At 37.2% G+C, this 17,399-nt stretch overlaps 1 protein-coding gene across 3 annotated transcripts in view; it reads right to left on the reverse strand.

Annotated features, from left to right (window-relative positions):
- The window catches only part of LOC109560994 (multidrug resistance-associated protein 1-like), a 97,442-nt gene that overhangs the window by 53,529 nt on the left and 26,514 nt on the right, over window positions 1-17,399 (reverse strand). For 2 of the 3 annotated variants that reach the window (XM_019963459.2, XM_070786472.1), the window contains exons 6-12: window positions 13,435-13,689; window positions 10,952-11,017; window positions 4,927-5,064; window positions 3,558-3,704; window positions 1,267-1,351; window positions 1,105-1,171; window positions 576-702 (exon numbers count right to left, since the gene is read on the reverse strand). In XM_019963459.2, the coding sequence (XP_019819018.1) occupies window positions 576-702; window positions 1,105-1,171; window positions 1,267-1,351; window positions 3,558-3,704; window positions 4,927-5,064; window positions 10,952-11,017; window positions 13,435-13,689 (885 nt within the window). The remainder of the gene's footprint in view (window positions 1-575; window positions 703-1,104; window positions 1,172-1,266; window positions 1,352-3,557; window positions 3,705-4,926; window positions 5,065-10,951; window positions 11,018-13,434; window positions 13,690-17,399) is intronic. The other variant, XM_070786475.1, reaches the window with a different exon arrangement.

Consider the following 17,399-nt stretch of genomic DNA (forward strand, 5'->3'; position numbering starts at 1 on the left):
GGTAGCCTAGTACTTCAAAAAAGAAATAGCTGATGAAGAACTTGTTGAATTCTTATTCCTATTGACCTTTAAGAATAGAACAAATGGCTGGAAGTAGACCTCTCCATAGTCCAAAAGCTGAAATTTAAATGTAAGCTATTCATAATTATTATTTTCCTGAGGTTTTCCTAGGTCAGAGATCCTTCTTGTGAGCAACTACACCATTTCTTAGAAATGGAATGGCCGTAATTACTTAGGAAACATTGCAATGAATGATAATTAGAAACCTAATCAAATTATATTATAAACTACATTCGTTTCTCCATAATTGGTTGCAATTTAGTTAATATCATCAAACAATTACCATAAGCATTCCTAAATGATTTGCTGAAGTATATGGATGACAGAATGCTCTGACTAATCCATCCATAGCTAATCAATTTCTGTGGAAATTTAAATGTTTGTTACAAACTAGAAATGCTCATTAAATACTTCGTTCTTCAATTCAACTTGATAAATTCTTATTGACACTAACGATGTGCTGGCTGCAGTCCATTACACTAGGAGATGTGCAAAGAATGCATTGTTGACTTTACCTTTCTTTGGACTATTCCTTTTAGTTTCTCCATTTCCCCCAGAATTGCAGAAAGCACAGATGATTTTCCAGACCCAACTTGCCCTACAACAGCCACTAAAGCTCCTTCTGGAATCTTTATGTTCAAGCTGCACAACAAATAAAGAAAGAGATGATATAGGAAGTTCTGTTATAATTGTTTTTAATGTATATTCCCAGAAAAGTCACTGTATCACAAGTCACTATATACAGGGCATCATCCTTGAAATTGCTGCTATTTACATTGTCCTACATTATTCTACAAACACCCAACCTTTCAAAATGCAAGCAGTAAATGCTGCAAAGAAAATAGAGGAAATGAACAGGGGGTAAAAAGATTGTAAAACAATCATAAAGATGAAAGATGCAGTGAGAGGTTTTTAAAAAAATCTTACAAATTCCAATAGATTCATCTTCTGCTTAAAACCTCTAAAAAATAAACACATGAAGTATGATAGAATCTATGCTAATTTTTTTGTTTTGTTTTTAATTTTCCCCAAATCATGACTTACTCTTTTAATACTGGAATCCCTGTTTTATCCCAGGAAAAGGAAGCATTTATAAAACCAATGGCATGATCTAGGAAGAAAAATAAATACAGAAATGTATTTTAGAATCAATTGTCTTCAGCCCAGAAGTCAAATAAATATTAAACACAAAAAAGAACTGCTAACCTCCTATGTAGTTTGCTTCAATACTATGTGGAAGAAGTTCCTCAGTGTTGAGAAAGTCTTCCAAATGAACCAGTGATATTCTTGTCTATCAAAATAAACGCAGATGGAATTTTTGGGTTTCAAGAAGAAGTTAAACTAAAAAACATCTTAAAGTTTTTGATGTAAACTGGAGATATTGATATAAATATTCAGCAAGCATGATTTGCATTGTTTGAATGTTTATAAATAAGTCCATCGATAAAGAAAAAGAAGTTTCAAGAATCAAAAATCACAACAAATATATGTATGCAGGAAAACACGAGAAGTTAGAAACCAAAAATTCTCCTTAACATTCTAGCAAAAACATGATAACTGATTAATTAATAATCATAGAATAATTAGTTTTTAAGAGCAACCTCAGGTTGGTTGAATGAAATCTGCTTGTGAGCATAAACAAAATAGCAGTTTTGGCAATGGTAACATTTAACTAATAGAATAGCTATGAATGTTTTGCTACAGATAGGATAAATAGAATCATTTTTCTCCTGACACTCACTTGCATGAAACCTCTAGTACGTTTTTATTCACTTTCTGTTAGGATGTGTCTACTGTTAATGGATAAGATATAATTAAAAGCTGTGATTTTGTTTACCAAGTGTGTCATATCAGTATGCAAGGTTGTTTTCTTTTCTTTTCTTTTTTGACAATTGTTCTCATCTGTTTAGTGACAGTAGTAGCATACCACTAGGAACTGGAAAACACTCTGGGATACCAGACCTTTAGCTAGAATATAATTTCAAAAGCAAAACAGAACTATTTTTCTAAGAATTTTTTTTTAAGAGAAGTGTGCTGTGAAATGTGTTAAAAGCATCAATAGTACTTCTATGCCCTCTGCTGGTGATTATTAGCAAAAGAATATAAAAACAGTATTATGGAACAAAAATAGCTTAAGTGCTATTTATTATAGAATTATGTTACTCTTCAGATATAATTTCTATATCTCAATTTATATAAATTAAAAGGAAAAGTTCTTAGATCAAAGAGCTAGTTCCAGTAAGCAAAAATTCACTTTGTTTATGAAACCAGACTTGAAAAAGTTTTGATGGGTGAATATCCAAACTTGATATTGAAAATTTTTAATTGAGAAAATCTAGGGGTAAAGGCAATGGCACCCCACTCCAGTACTTTGCCTAGAAAATCCCATGGACAGAGGAGCCTGATAGGCTGCAGTCCATGGGGTCGCTAAGAGTCAGACACGACTGAGCGACTTCACTTTCACTTTGCACTTTCGTGCATTGGAGAAGGAAATGGAAACCCACTCCAGTGTTCTTGCCTGGAGAATCCCAGGGACAGTAGGGCCTGGTGGGCTGCCGTCTATGGGGTCGCTCAGAGTCAGACACAACTGAAGTGACTTAGCAGCAGCAGCAGGGGTAAAGGGATAAAAGAACTCACTTCTTTGGATTTCCTATGGTTTTAGCTGCCTTCTACTCATCATAGCATCTAAAGAGGCTTCAGTCATTGGAGATTACAATAAAAGCAGGCTAAACCAGATACCTCATACAAGGTTGGTTGGCAGACTGACATTATCAGTGCACTTTTCTCCCTAGTTTATTCTTTCAGCACAGATGAAGTTTTGCTGAACCCTGGGAAAATTCAGACCTAGTACTGTACAAATTACTTACTTAAAATTTTTCAATTGAAAACAGAAAATAAACCCTTTGGTGGCATAGTGTCAAACACCAAATTTTAAAAAGCTAAACAAGAGAACTAACACTTAGCAAAGAAAACAATGTCACATGTTGAAATGCTTAAAAGTCATTTTTATAGATGAAAAGCACAGGCAGAGAAGACATGATTCTTTTCATTCTATCATATTCTCTGCTGCTGCTGCTGCTAAGTCACTTCAGTCATGTCTGACTCTGTGTGACCCCATAGGCGGCAGCCCACCAGGCTCCCCCGTCCCTGGGATTCTCCAGGCAAGAACACTGGAGTGGGTTGCCATTTCCTTCTCCAATGCACGAAAGTGAAAAGTGAAAGTGAAATCTCTCAGTCATGTCTGACTCTTAGCGACCCCATGGACTGCAGCCTACCAGGATCCTCCATCCCTGGGATTTTCCAGGCAAGAGTACTGGAGTGGGGTGCCATTGCCTTCTCCGATTATATTCTCTATTGCTCATTAATTTAGGGAAATTTTGAAAGCAGCATAAAACAACTACAAAAAACAATATTAAAAAAAATTAAGAAATGAAATATGCAAAACTAAAGATTTCAGTAGAGGAATGATTCTCAGTTTAAGGATAATTTGGATGTACCTGGACCACAGCTGAGATCACCATCGGTAAATCAAACAGAGGAAGCCTCAAGATATTAAACAAAGACATAGACGTGAACACTTTAGTGGCTGTTAAAATGTTTTCTTCATCCAGTAAGAAATAGACACCAAATGTTGCCAGGGACACCTTAAAAGCAGACATGTAATTTTCTCCAATGTGCAATTATTAATACAGACTCAAAATTAGGAAAGAAATCTTCAATAACCTTTATTGTTGTTGTTTACCAAAATTTGGTACTATTTAGTACTATTGCTGAAGAATATGAAATAAATGTTTAGTACAGATCATACAATTAAGTATCTTAGATAATGACATCCTACGAACATGTGGTCCAGTGCCCTTCTTTGACATGGCACATTTTCACTGAAGTAATTATCACCATTTAAAACATACAGCAGTTCATTTTTTCCTTCAAAATGGAGTTTTATGTAAATTTTTTCCAGTGATGCATGCATACCTATTGTCTCATATGCAGAAATTTTACTTTCTCTGTGTCTTAATATTAACTGAAGAAGGTATAAATAAATCATGCTTAGTAAGATTTATATTTACTTGCATAAGTTTCATTTAGAAAAGGCAGAAAAATTCATTTATGCATGAGACTGTATTGACTATTTATCATGTACATAAGACTGTCTTAAGCAAATGCTTCCTGGCTATTTTTACTAAAGTATTCCAAATGTAAATATTGTTTTACTTTCATAATATCCACATGTTTGTTTAAATAAAAAATAATAATATTTTAAATTAACAACAGGGGAGACATATAGAATGTTTCCTGATCCCATCACTACTGAGAGTGGCTAAAATTGATCCTTCAGTTATACATAGTTTTCTTATTCTTTGGCTTCCAGCCACTGCTTCAATATCTCAAGGCAATTTATACTCTTTAAATAGCATGAGATTCCCAATATTTGCATGAAGTGACAGAAAGAAAGAGACTTCAATTTGTATCAATTCACCTACAAATACTAGTTCTATAACTTTGAGGATATTTCCAAACTATTTCCATTTCCTCTTGTGAAATGAGAAAAGTAATATCTTATTATTGCAAGAAAGAAATAAAATGCATATAACTTGTCTGATACACGGTAGAAACACTTAATAAATGTAACGTCCCTTTCCAACTCTACATAGTGTGCCTTTCAGTCTTGCTTAAAAGGGGTTAATCAAGAAAAATAATCGAGCTGAAAAGGAACTCTGAAATATAGGTTATATTTTTTAAGATTGAAAAATTTAAATTTAGATATAGAAGACTTCACTTTGGAAACCTTAATTCCAGGGAATTTGAAGGCAAATATGCAAATCAAATTTGAAAATCAAAACAGGAAATAATATACACACTCACCAAGAATGGAATACAAGTTAAAGTTAGCATGGAAAATACAGCAAGATACCCAGCTGATTTTTGAACTTCCAATTCCTGTTCTCGAATTTCAATAATCTTCTTTTTATAGGAGGGTTCCCATGCATAAAGTTTGAGAATCTGTAAAGAAGTCAGATGATGACAATCAATATCATAGAATGAATAAAAAAACAGGCACACGTACAAATACACACACTGTAACACACACACTCGTAACTGTGAAGGTGAAAACGGTACCCATGAAGTAAATTACTCCTGTTTTCAACTGAGTCAAAATATTTCCTGTGGTGTTTTTCTAGGGTGAGTGGGAGGAGGAAATCACCATTTCCCTACTCATGTCTCTCTTACCCACTACTAGCTTATTCCTGAGCCAGACTTTGACAACATCCCAGCTCCTGGCATGAGCTCCAAAGCAGTTTCTGTCTAGCTTGAAAGTGAAAGTGAGAGTCGCTCAGGTATGTTTGACTGTTTGTCCATGGATGCATTATGGACATGTCTGAGCCACCAGGGAAGCCCTCTGTCTAGTTTAATCCTGACAATTTTTCCACTGGTCCAACTCTCAATTCTATTCTTTTCACATCTTTTAATAGTTAAGCTTCTCCCCCGGCCTCCCAATTTCTTGAAAACTTATGTCTTGGGATGTCAAGCCATTTTCTGAAAGGTTACAGGTGTTTTGAGATTGCAAACTATTTTCTGAGATGGAGAATCATGCAGTGGCTTACCACATACTTTTTAGAGATAGACAGACCAGCATTCAAATTCCAGGTCTCTTTTGTTGTTCAATCTCCAGGTCTCAGTTGTTCATTCGCTCAATCACGTCCAACTCTTTGTGACCCCATGGATAGTAGCACACCAGGCCTTCACTGTCTCCTGGAGTTTGCTCAAGCTTTTATCCATTGACTTGATAAAGCAATCCAACCATTTCATCCTGTCATCCCCTTCTCCTCCAGTCTTCAATCTTTCCTAGCATCAGGATCTTTTCAGATGAGTCAGTTCTTCTCATCAGGTGGCCAAAGTATTGGAGCTTCAGCTTCAGCATCAGTCCTTCCAATGAATATTCAGGGTTGATTTCCTTTAGGATTGACTGGTTTGATCTCCTTGCTTTCCAAGGAACTCTCAAGAGTCTTCTCCAACATCACAGTTCAAAAGCATTAATTCTTCAGTACTCAGCTTTCTTTATGGTCCAACTCTCACATCCACACATGACTACTATAAAAACCATACCTTTGATTATGTGGACCTTTGCCAGTAAAATGATGTCTCTACTTTTTAATATGCTGTCTAGATTTATCATAGTTTTCTTTCCAAGGAACAAGCATCTTTTAATTTCCTGGCTGCAGTCACTGACCACAGTGATTCTGGAGCCCAAGAAAATAAAATCTGTCACTGTTTCCATTGTTTTCCCACCTATTTGCCATAAACTGATTGGACTGGATGCCATGATCTTAGTTTTTTGTGATAGTTAGTTTTATGTGTAAATTTGGCTAGGTTATGTTGCCCAGTTATTTTATCAAATACCAGTAGATGTTACTGTGAAGGTAATTTTTAGATCTGATTCACCTTTTAACCATTAAACTTTAAATAAAGAAGATTTCTCTCCATTAAATGGGTGGTAACAAGCTATGTTGCTTAAGTTGTATTCAACTGTTTGTGACCCTATGGACTGCAGCCTGTCAGGCTCCTCTGTCTAAGGGATTTTCCAGGCAAGAATACTGCAGTGGGTTGCCATTTGCTTTTCCAGGGGATCTTCCTGACCTAGGAATCAACCTGCATCTCTTACGTGTCTTGCATTGGCATTGACAGACAAGTTCCTTACCACTAAAGCCACCTGGGAAGCCCCTTAGATGGGTGAGCCCAATCTAATCAGTTGAAGCCCTCAAGAGAAAAAACTAAGGTTCTCTGAGATGGAAGGGGTTTTGCCTCCAGACTCAAGGCTGTTGCATCAAGTCCTGCAGGAATTTCCAGCCTGCTCAACAGATTTTAGACATGTCACTGCCTATACTCATAAGCCAGTTGCTTAAAATAAATCTTTGTTTATCTATTAATCTATCTATCTATATGTCTATGAATCCTCTGGAAATCTCTAATAATCTCTTACCAGCTCTGTGAACTCAGGCATGACCCTCAACTGCTCACTTTGTTTCCTTATTTGTAAAACGAAGATGAGAAATCTTTTTCTTTAGGTTTATAAGAATTATATGAGGAAACAGATATAGTGATAAGTACAGTGTGTGACATACAGAAAATGTTTGATAAATGCTAAGCCATTACCATTGTTAGAGAGAGGCTTTATGACACCTGTTTTCAAACACCATGGATGCAAACTGCCCCGACTTTTAAACTATCCTAACTGATTTCCATTTGGACCTCTTCCAATATTCTAGTGTATTTACTGCTGGGACTGCTATTTTAAATCTTGAACTTTGCTTAGATCTTGAGAAAATTTCTTTTATCTACACTGTCTTAGTCCTACTGATAAAACAAATTTCATTTTATCAATATCAATACTTAACAGCACATAAACATACATCACTGTTTTCTAATGGATGCTGGGGGTCTCAGTTAACCCACAAAGAGGTGCAAGGTGCATCTGGATCATATACTTTGAGGATGTGTGACTTTATAGAATAATCTGAATTAAATTTCAGTTCAGTTCAGTTACTCAGTCGTGTCCGACTCTTTGAGACCCCATGAATCCCAGCACGCCAGGCCTCCCTGTCCATCACCAACTCCCGGAGTTCACCCAAACTCAAGTCCATTGAGTCGGTGATGCCATCCAGCCATCTCATCCTCTGTCATCCCCTTCTCCTCCTGCCCCCAATCCCTCCCAGCATCAGGGTCTTTTCCAATGAGTCAACTCTTCGCATGAGGTGGCCAAAGTATGGGAGTTTCAGCCTCAGCATCAGTCCCTCCAATGAACACCCAGCACTGGTCTCCTTTAGGATGGACTGCTTAGATCTCCTTGCAGTCCAAGGGACTCTCAAGAGTCTTCTCCAAAAGACTGTTCTATACAAAGCCTCCAATTAAAATAAATTTAAATTAAAAAAAATAAAGGGGAAATGATGGGAAAAAAAAAAAGAGTCTTCTCCAGCACCACAGTTCAAAACATCAATTCTTCGGCCCTCAGCTTTCTTCACAGTCCAACTCTCACATCCATACATGACCACTAGAAAAACCATAGCCTTGACTAGATGGACCTTTGTTGGCAAAGTAATGTCTCTGCTTTTCAATATGCTATCTAGGTTGGTCATAACTTTCCTTTCAAGGAGTAAGCGTCTTTTAATTTCATGGCTGCAGTCACCATCTGCAGTGATTTTGGAGCCCCCCAAAATAAAGTCTGACACTGTTTCCACTGTTTCCCCATCTATTTCCCATGAAGTGATGGGACCAGATGCCATGATCTTCGTTTTCTGAATGCTGAGCTTTAAGTCAACTTTTTCTCTCTCCTCTTTCACTTTCATCAAAAGGCTTTTTAGTTCCTCTTCACTTTCTGCCATAAGGGTGGTGTTGTCTGCATATCTAAGGTTATTGATATTTCTCCTGGCAATCTTATTGCTATTCATGGATATCAGTCTCCTTTCAAGGTATCTTCAATTTAACAGTCTTTCACTTCAGTAATTTATATTTTTATAAAAATGTTATACAGCACAATGCAGCATATCATTTACTGATTCTAAGGTGAATCAGTATGTACATACAGTGGGTTTATTCTGTGGATTTATTTATACACAATTTATTTATACACAAATACACAAATAATTTATTTGTGTATAAAGAAAGCTGAGTGCTGAAGAATTGATGCTTTTGAACTGTGGTGTTGGAAAAGACTCTTGAGACTGGACTGCAAGGAGGTCAAACCAGTCAATGGTAAAGGAAATCACTCCTGAATATTCATTGGAAGGACTGACACTGAAGCTGAAATCCAATACTTAGGCCACCGGATGCAAAGAACTGACTCATGTGAAAAGACCATGATGCTGGGAAAGATAGAGGGCGGAGGAGAAGGGGATGATAGAGGATAAGATGGTTAGATGCCATCAGCAACTCAATGGACATGAATTTAAGCAAGCTCCAGGAGTTGGTGACGGACAGGGAAGCTTGGAGTGAGGCAGTCCATGGGGTTGCAGAGAGTAGGACATGACTGAGAGACTGAACTGCACTGTAGTTAGTTGCTCAGTTGTGTCCATCTCTTTGTGACCCCATGGACTACAGCCTGCTAGGCTCCTCTGTCCATGGGGATTCTCCAGGCAAGAATACTGGAGTCAGTTGCCATGCCCTCCTCCAGGGGATATTCCCAACCCAGGGATCAAACCCAGGTCTCCCGCATTGCAGGTGGATGGAAATGTCCGATAGAGTTTTAAATGTCAGAAGGAAATTCGATGTGAACTTTGCAAATTTTGTGCTTTAGAAAAATCTGATGAGCTATAATCCAAGTGCAATAGGATTTGAAATTATACACAGATGATCTCTGATATACAGTGATTCAATTTAGGATTTTTCAGCTTTAGGATGGTGTGAAAGCAATATTCATTCAGTAGAAATTGCACTTCCAATTTCAAATTTTGATGTTTTTCCCAGGTTACTTCTATGTGATATAATACTCTGCCATGGTGCTGGGCAACCAGACAATCTAGAGGATAAATGACGAATATACTACCAACCATTCTGCAACCATATTACCAATCTGTTTTTCACTTTCAGTACAGTATTCAATAAATTAGTGAACTTTTCAATGCTTTCCCTGGTGGCTCAGATGGTAAAGTGTCTGCCCGCAATGCAGGAGACCCGGGTTCAATCCCTGGGTTGGGAAGATCCCTTCGAGAAGGAAATGACAACCCACTCCAGTATTCTGGCCTGGAAAATCCCACAGACAGAGGACCCTGGTAGTCTACAGTTCATGGGGTTGCAAAGAGTCAGACACAACTGAGCAACTTCACTTTCATTTTTATTATAAAATAGGCTCTGTGTCAGATAATTTTGCCCAACTGTAGTCTAATGTAAGTGATGTAAATATATGTTAAACTATGGTAATAAGTATGTTAGGTATATTCAATGCATTTTCGACAACGATATTTTCAGCTTATGATGGGTATATCAGGATACAAAGCCATTGTAAATTGAGGAATGTGGTGGTGGTTTAGTCTTAAGTTGAGTCCTCCTCTTGCAACCTCATGGACTGTAGCCTGTCAGGCTCCTCTGTCCATGGGATTTCCCAGGCATGAACACTGGATGGATTGTCATTTCCTTCTCCAAAATTGAGGAGTATCTCTATGCAAAATTTATAAAGCTTCACTCATTTTATCACAGAGAAAATGTCAGTGGTGTGGAGTGGAGGTAGTTTTTATAGGAAACAAATAATCAGTAACGTACTTTTTATAGAATAGTGAGATAAGTGGCTCAGACAGTAAAGAATCCGCCTGCAATGCAGGAGACCTGGGTTCCATCCCTTGGTCGGGAAGATCCCCTGGTGAAGGGAATGGTAACCCACTCCAGTATTCTTTCCCAGAAAATTCCATGAACAGAGGCACCTTGCGGGCTCTAGTCCATGGGGTGACAAAGCGTTGGACATGACTGAGCGATGAACACTTTCACTCTTTTTCATAAAATACACTTGTATGACGGCTTCTCTTCTGTATAAAAGAAACCGAATGGCCTCTCATCACTTTCCCCATGCGTCTACCTCCACACTGATGACAGTGTTCCTGCCACTCTTCCCTGCTTCATTCCAAACTTTCTGTTTTAAAAATGAGTAATATTTTGTGTCTTTTGAGATATTTGTGTTTAATTGTTGGTTGAGAACAACAAAAAAACACCTTACATTTTATTTGGCTTTATTTAAATGCTATTTCAATGTAAGAAATCTTATACATCTGAAATCTAAATTACTCTCTCAAAATTATACATATTTCATTATTTTGATATTGAGAATGCTAAAAGATTCATTTATTGGTTAACTTATTGCTGTATTCTAAATAGATAAATTAAATGCATGTCCTTTTTTTATTACCTTAATTCCATGTAAGATTTCATTGAGCAGTTTTATCTGTTTGTCTTTGTTCTTCCTTTGATTTTTCTATATAATGGAAAGAAAATGACAGTATATTTGATAAAAGTTGCTAATACTTTAATTTACATAACTATTTTTAAAAATGCAATCTACTTCCTCTATTTTATATAATATTTAGTTGATAAAAACTATATTATAACATCTATACATTATTCTGTTAATGTTGGATAACAGTTATAAATACTTTAAAACTTAAAAGTAGCTAGCAGTAAAATAAAAACAAGTTGTACACTTTCCAAAAGAGTAGAAAATATAATATTTATTCAGAAAAATTTTGTTATAAATGGAATAAAAGTATCTATATTCAATCAAAATGGGAAAAATTCCCCAAACTCTATCAATTATATGTATGTAAATCTTTATTCCTATGGTACTTCTATTATCACAAATATATATATACACACACACACACACACATATATAATATATATATACACATACCAGCTTTTTTTGCAAATATTATGTATTATATAACTTACTATTTATAATGTAAAACTTTATTTATAATACTTATTATCATTTGGTCATTTGGTCTTAAGGATTTTCTCCAATAATATTGCCACAATTATGTTATATGCAATAATAGGTACTTGTATATCTAACAAAGTACACATTTACAAGCTAACATCCTTTATATCGTTTGTGTGATTAAAGCATATTTTTTATTTAGAATACTTGTACCTAATATTGGAGTCTCTTGGATGTTTTAGGGCTCTAGATAAATTCCTGATAATGTAATTCCATTCCTAAAAATTTAACTTACAATTATTTAATATCCAGAATATTAAAAAACATATTTTAAAATTATTCATTTAAAAATCTGTTATTCTAAATACCCATATGTTTAATAATTCATAATTATTTTATAATTATATGTTATTTCCTAGTTCTTATCTTCAAAAACTAGGCTTTTGGGTAATTATTTGAAAAATTCAGAAAAAAGTAAAAGAAGGTATAAATTCTTAGCTTCTAAATATATTAAAGTAATAAGTAAAAAAATCTTCCCTCCTTCCATTTAATTTCACTTTACAGGTAACTACTCTTAAAAGACTAGTGTTTTATCTCTAGGTTATTTCTATGTTCATACAAATACATTAAAACCTATATTTAGATATCTTTATCACTATATAGTGATATAAATATATCACTTTATATATATTTTTATCATATCCATGTGCAAGGTATATTCACATTTTAAAAACTGGATCATTATACATATATATATATGTATATATACACACACATATATACATATATATACACACCATATAAATTCATGGGATACATATTACACATTTTTGTTGTTTAGTCACTAAGTCGTTTCCAACACTTTTTCAACCCCACTGACTGTAGCCCACCAGGCTCTTCTGTCCATGAGATTTCCCAGGCAAGAATACTAGAGAGGGTTGCCATTTCCTTCTCCAGGGCATCTTCCCAATCCAGGGATCGAACCTGCGTCTCCTGCATCTCATGCATCGGCAGGCAGATTCTTTATACATATATATGTGTGTGTGTGTGTTTCTCTAGTTTACGTTTTCCTAATAGTGATTGATTCACTTCCATGTCCATACATAAGATGTTGTTTACCCTTTATTCATTTAAAAAAATAAAATAATTGTCCTAAGCAACACATCTGCATCTATCTTTGTTACTTTAACATGGGAAACCATCTATTTCTCCCATTACAGTGTGATCTCCTTCAGAGAAGTGAACTCTATCTTGGTCCTGTTCCCCCATTCCTACAGTACAGCATAGTACACACTGTTTTGGAAATAGCAGATGTCAAAAATATATTGACAGTAAGATGACTGACGGAATGTAGAAGAAGAATATTAAAATTAATTCAGTTAGGCATTTACTGTCCACTGGCTGCACGCAGCCACTCCTTGCACATTTTAGCTCACTAGCCTTCTTGCTACTTAAGGCAGACCTAGCATATCCCCACCTCTCGGCTGTGCACACACCATTCCGTTTGCTTGATATCTTTTTCTTAGACATCCACATGGATTGGTGCCTTACTCAGCTGATACATCATATCTTTCCTCAGGATGTTCCAGACTTTGTGAAATGAAATGCTTTGTTACTCTATCACTTTATCCTAATTATCTCTCTTCATACACAAATTAACACCAGGCATTATGCTATCTACCTATTTTATTTATTTGTTTGTTGCCTTTCTCCCCCAATAACCCAAGGAGAGCTGGAACTTGTCAATTCTCTTCACTGCTATACTTTATGTGCCTGGCACAGTGACTGACAGGATAGATGCTCAATCAATACTGGTTCAATAAATGATTAATTCATATTGTATCCATTTTAAGCCTCTATTTTCTATACTCAGAGAATTAGCTAGGTGTTTAGTATCAAGTCTGGAAACTCAGCTTCTGTTTGACACAGGTAACATGAGGCAATTATTTTCTTACCTTCAGCTTTTTCATTCTATTTGCAACTAAAGCATTCATTGGTATAACAAACACAAGGACTGCCACCCCTGCTAACACGGCTGGACCCAGCTCTTGCCAAAGGAGTGATACGGCCATCAGGATTTGAAAAGGAGCTGACCAAAGAAGATTGATGTTTGTCATCAAGTCCATGAGCTGCTGGGTATCTGTTGCCATCAAGTTAATAATTTCCCCGGTAGAAAACTGTTTTCTAGAAACATTAGATAGAAGCAGGGCCTGGGAAAAGAGAAGCAGAATATTTACAGTTCTGTAGATCATGCAGGATCTTTACAGTCAAACAATGACAACTTTTAACTATAAATAAAAAGTTTTCTAGCACTGAGCTTCCTTTCTGTTCTTTTGCACCCCTACTAAATCATCTAAAGTTCATCAATACAGAGTACACAGGCGAATCAATGAAAATCTAATGAAAGTATTTTATTAATGATATAGTTTCAATCTTAAAGAGATTTCAGTCTAGTAGTGGAGTACACTCCCCTACTACACACACATCCTACACACAGGCTAATTATAAGGGCTTCCAAGGACTCAAATAGTAAAGAATCTGCCTGCAATGCAGGAGACCAGGGTTTAATCCCTGGGTTGGGAAGATCCCCTGGAAAAGGAAATGGCTACCCACTCCAGTATTCTTGCCTGGGGAATTCATGGACAGAGGAGCCTGGCCAGCAACAGCCCATGGGGTCGCAAAGAGTTAGACACAACTGAGGGACTAACACACACACACACACACACACAAGTCTAACAGTAGCTAAGAAGGGCCATGGGTATTTACAGAGGTAAGAGTATTGTTCCATCTTCTCTGTTCTTCCAAGGCCTAATTCTCCCTTTCCTTCTGTATATGTCATTTAATATTTGTATATTGAATTCAATATACCAAAGAATTGATGCTTTTGAACTGTGGTGTTGGAGAAGACTCTTGAGAGTCCCTTGGACTGCAAGAGGATCCAACCAGTCCATTCTAAAGGAGATCAGTCCTGGGTGTTCTTTGGAAGGACTGATGCTAAAGCTGAAACTGCAGTACTCTGGCCACCTCATGCGAAGAGTTGACTCATTGGAAAAGACTCTGATGCTGGGAGGGATTGGGGGCAGGAGGAGAAGGTGATGACAGACGATGAGATGGCTGGATGGCATCACCGACTCAATGGACGTGCGTCTGAGTGAACCCCGGGAGTTGGTGATGGACAGGGAGGCCTGGAGTGCTGCGATTCATGGGGTCGCAAAGAGTCGGACACGACTGAGCGACTAAACTGAACTGAACTGAACTGAAGGTTAAGTATTGGTAATTTCTTACTAAGGCTAATATTAGAAATTCATTTATTTAATTTCCCACTCATTTAAAATTCCCATAAAAGTGCATGAAAGTGAAAGCGAAAGTTAGCTGCAGAGTCGTCTCCAACTCTTTGTGATTCCATGGCTGCAGCCTGTCCTGCTCTTCTCTCTGTGGAATTCCCCAGGCAAGAGTACTGGAGTGGGTTGCCATGTCCTTTCCCAGGGGATCTTTCCAGTGGGGATTGAACCCAGGTCTCCCACATTGCCGGCAGATTCTTTACCAGCTGAACCACAAGGGAAGCCCAGAAAGCCCAGAAAAATGCATAAATAACTGTAAAATAAGCAGGAAATTGATATTTATACCAGAAATTAGGTGAAAGTCCCACCATATGCCAAAAGTTTTAAGGAACTCCTACCACACTGATTTAAAGAGAGACAGGATTGAGAACTAGATCTAACAATGATAAATAGGATACAGGGGACACTCAAGTTCTCTTCACTCAATAAATGACTAATAGAAAGCCCAGAGAAAAAGCCCCTCTGGAAAATGAGTAGGCAGGGCCTTCAGTGGGACACTTCTAACATTCCCTAGCTTAAAACCCACGGGCTCAGTGCATATGGCAGTCTATGGGGCCAGCAGAGGAAAGGCACAACCCTCAGAGGTTCACAAGGGATCAGGATCCTCCTAAGCTTGATGGCTGCTGTAATGCTAAATCCTTTAATTTTCTGCTCCTTCCTTCCAAGGTACGGTGCTGATGATACGACAGAATAAATACTGCTCCCATAAGAGTAAATAAAAAAGGAAAAAAATACACTACGATAGTTAAGCTTCTAGCCATGTCTCCTCCAAAGGCAGCTTTTTAATCTCCCCTAATAAGTTACTGACCATTTAATGTGCTCAAGAAAAACAATGGAAATCCAAGAACAGTTGTTCTCATTTCATTAAGACTACACCATTTTTTAAGTGAGATCCATTGATCTCTAATAGCATCCACCTCCAACATACTATTATAAACAAATACAAACATGTTATCCTACTTTTCTAGAAGGAAAATATAAACTGACTTATGTAAAAACTAAAAGACTGGGTAGTTCAAAATCAAATTACCCAAGGAATCAAATCAATGCCCCTCCTTTAGGAAAACACACAAAGCACAACTGTCACTAGCAAAGGCCATTAACAATTCTCAGGGAATTCCATAATAAAATAAAGTCTTACCTTGTTTCCACCCCCCCCCGCCCCGCCCCTTTTCCCTAGCACTTAGTCTATTCTCATTTGCTCACAGGGAGGCCATGTGCAGAGCCTTGTATCTGGCCCTTCAGACCAGGGTTCCTCCTGTGAAAGGAAACGGCTGAGCCTACACCTCAGCTGGGCGTCCACGTGCAGAAGCCGTGCGTGACACAAAATCCAAGATGGTAGCTGCAGGCCGCGTGCAGAGACGCTGCTCCAGGAACTGCCGTCTGGAGCCTAAGCAGCCCAGCTGCCCCTGCTCCAACTCCACAAGAACCTCACTTTGAGAGATCCTTCTAAAGCAGCCCTACCTACTGCCCATTGGGAGAGTGGGTGCTCAAGAAAACAGGCCCACACCTCTTCGTTATCTGATCAAAGAATAAAACCTTCCTTGCTTCTGACCAGAACTCAGATGCTCGAAGGGCACTGGGCTGAAGGACCCTTGTTGGAGCCCCACTCAGGAAAACAGGTAACACAACCTTGTGACTCCTTAAGTTTTGAAACTTCGTTCATTTCATTGATTACATTTGCTCTAAAAAAAAGTGTTAGTTGCTCAATCATGTTCGACTTTGTGAAAACACGGACCATAGCCCGCCAGGCTCCTCTGTCCATGGAATTATCTGGGCAAGAATACTGGAATGGGTAACCATTTCCTTCTCCAGGAGATCTTCCTGACCCAGGGACTGAACCTGAGTCTCTTGTGTCTCCTGCAGGAAGATTCTTTACCATCTGAGCCACCAGGGAAGCCATAAAAAGACCCAGATAAATCATATATGGCTCCCAGCCTCAAGAATCCTTTTTACAGACTGGAAATATCTTGTTTATTACTGACCTCAATTCAGTAATGGTTCATTTTGACATATGATTATGAAATTTGCTTTGCGATTTCACATTCTCCTTCAAATATTTGTTCTTTGCTGATTTTTTTTTGCCACAGCCCTGGTCCATATATTTATTTCTTGAACTATTTTTCCTGACCACCCTAGCTTTGAGTCATAGACATTATATAATTTAGAGCTGGAAGAATCCCAAACATTTTTATCCCAGTGATTCTCAGCGGTTACCATACTTCTAATGAGTCATGGTTGTATGTAAAGGTGAATCCTCATAAATCTATGAGAAATCATTTTCTTTAGCTCTTTGGATGCAAAAAAGTATGCCAGGATTCTCTTTCTCTCTTCTCCTTCTAATTACATTTAAGTATCTCTATTTTAAAGAAAGGAAAAATAATTTTATCAATTTTCTTTATACTGCATTCTTCCCACAATTAAGGAAAGAATATCCTTCAGGCGCAAATGTAGACAGTCTAGATATGGATATTAAATTTAATTAAAATTAAAAATTTACTTCCTTGCTCTTACTTGCCAAGTTTTCAGTTTCAACAGTCATATGTGATTAGTAGCTACCATACTGCATAATGTGGATA

This window comes from Bos indicus, chromosome 1 (genome assembly GCF_029378745.1).
Source record: "Bos indicus isolate NIAB-ARS_2022 breed Sahiwal x Tharparkar chromosome 1, NIAB-ARS_B.indTharparkar_mat_pri_1.0, whole genome shotgun sequence".
Classification (NCBI taxonomy): domain Eukaryota; kingdom Metazoa; phylum Chordata; class Mammalia; order Artiodactyla; family Bovidae; genus Bos; species Bos indicus.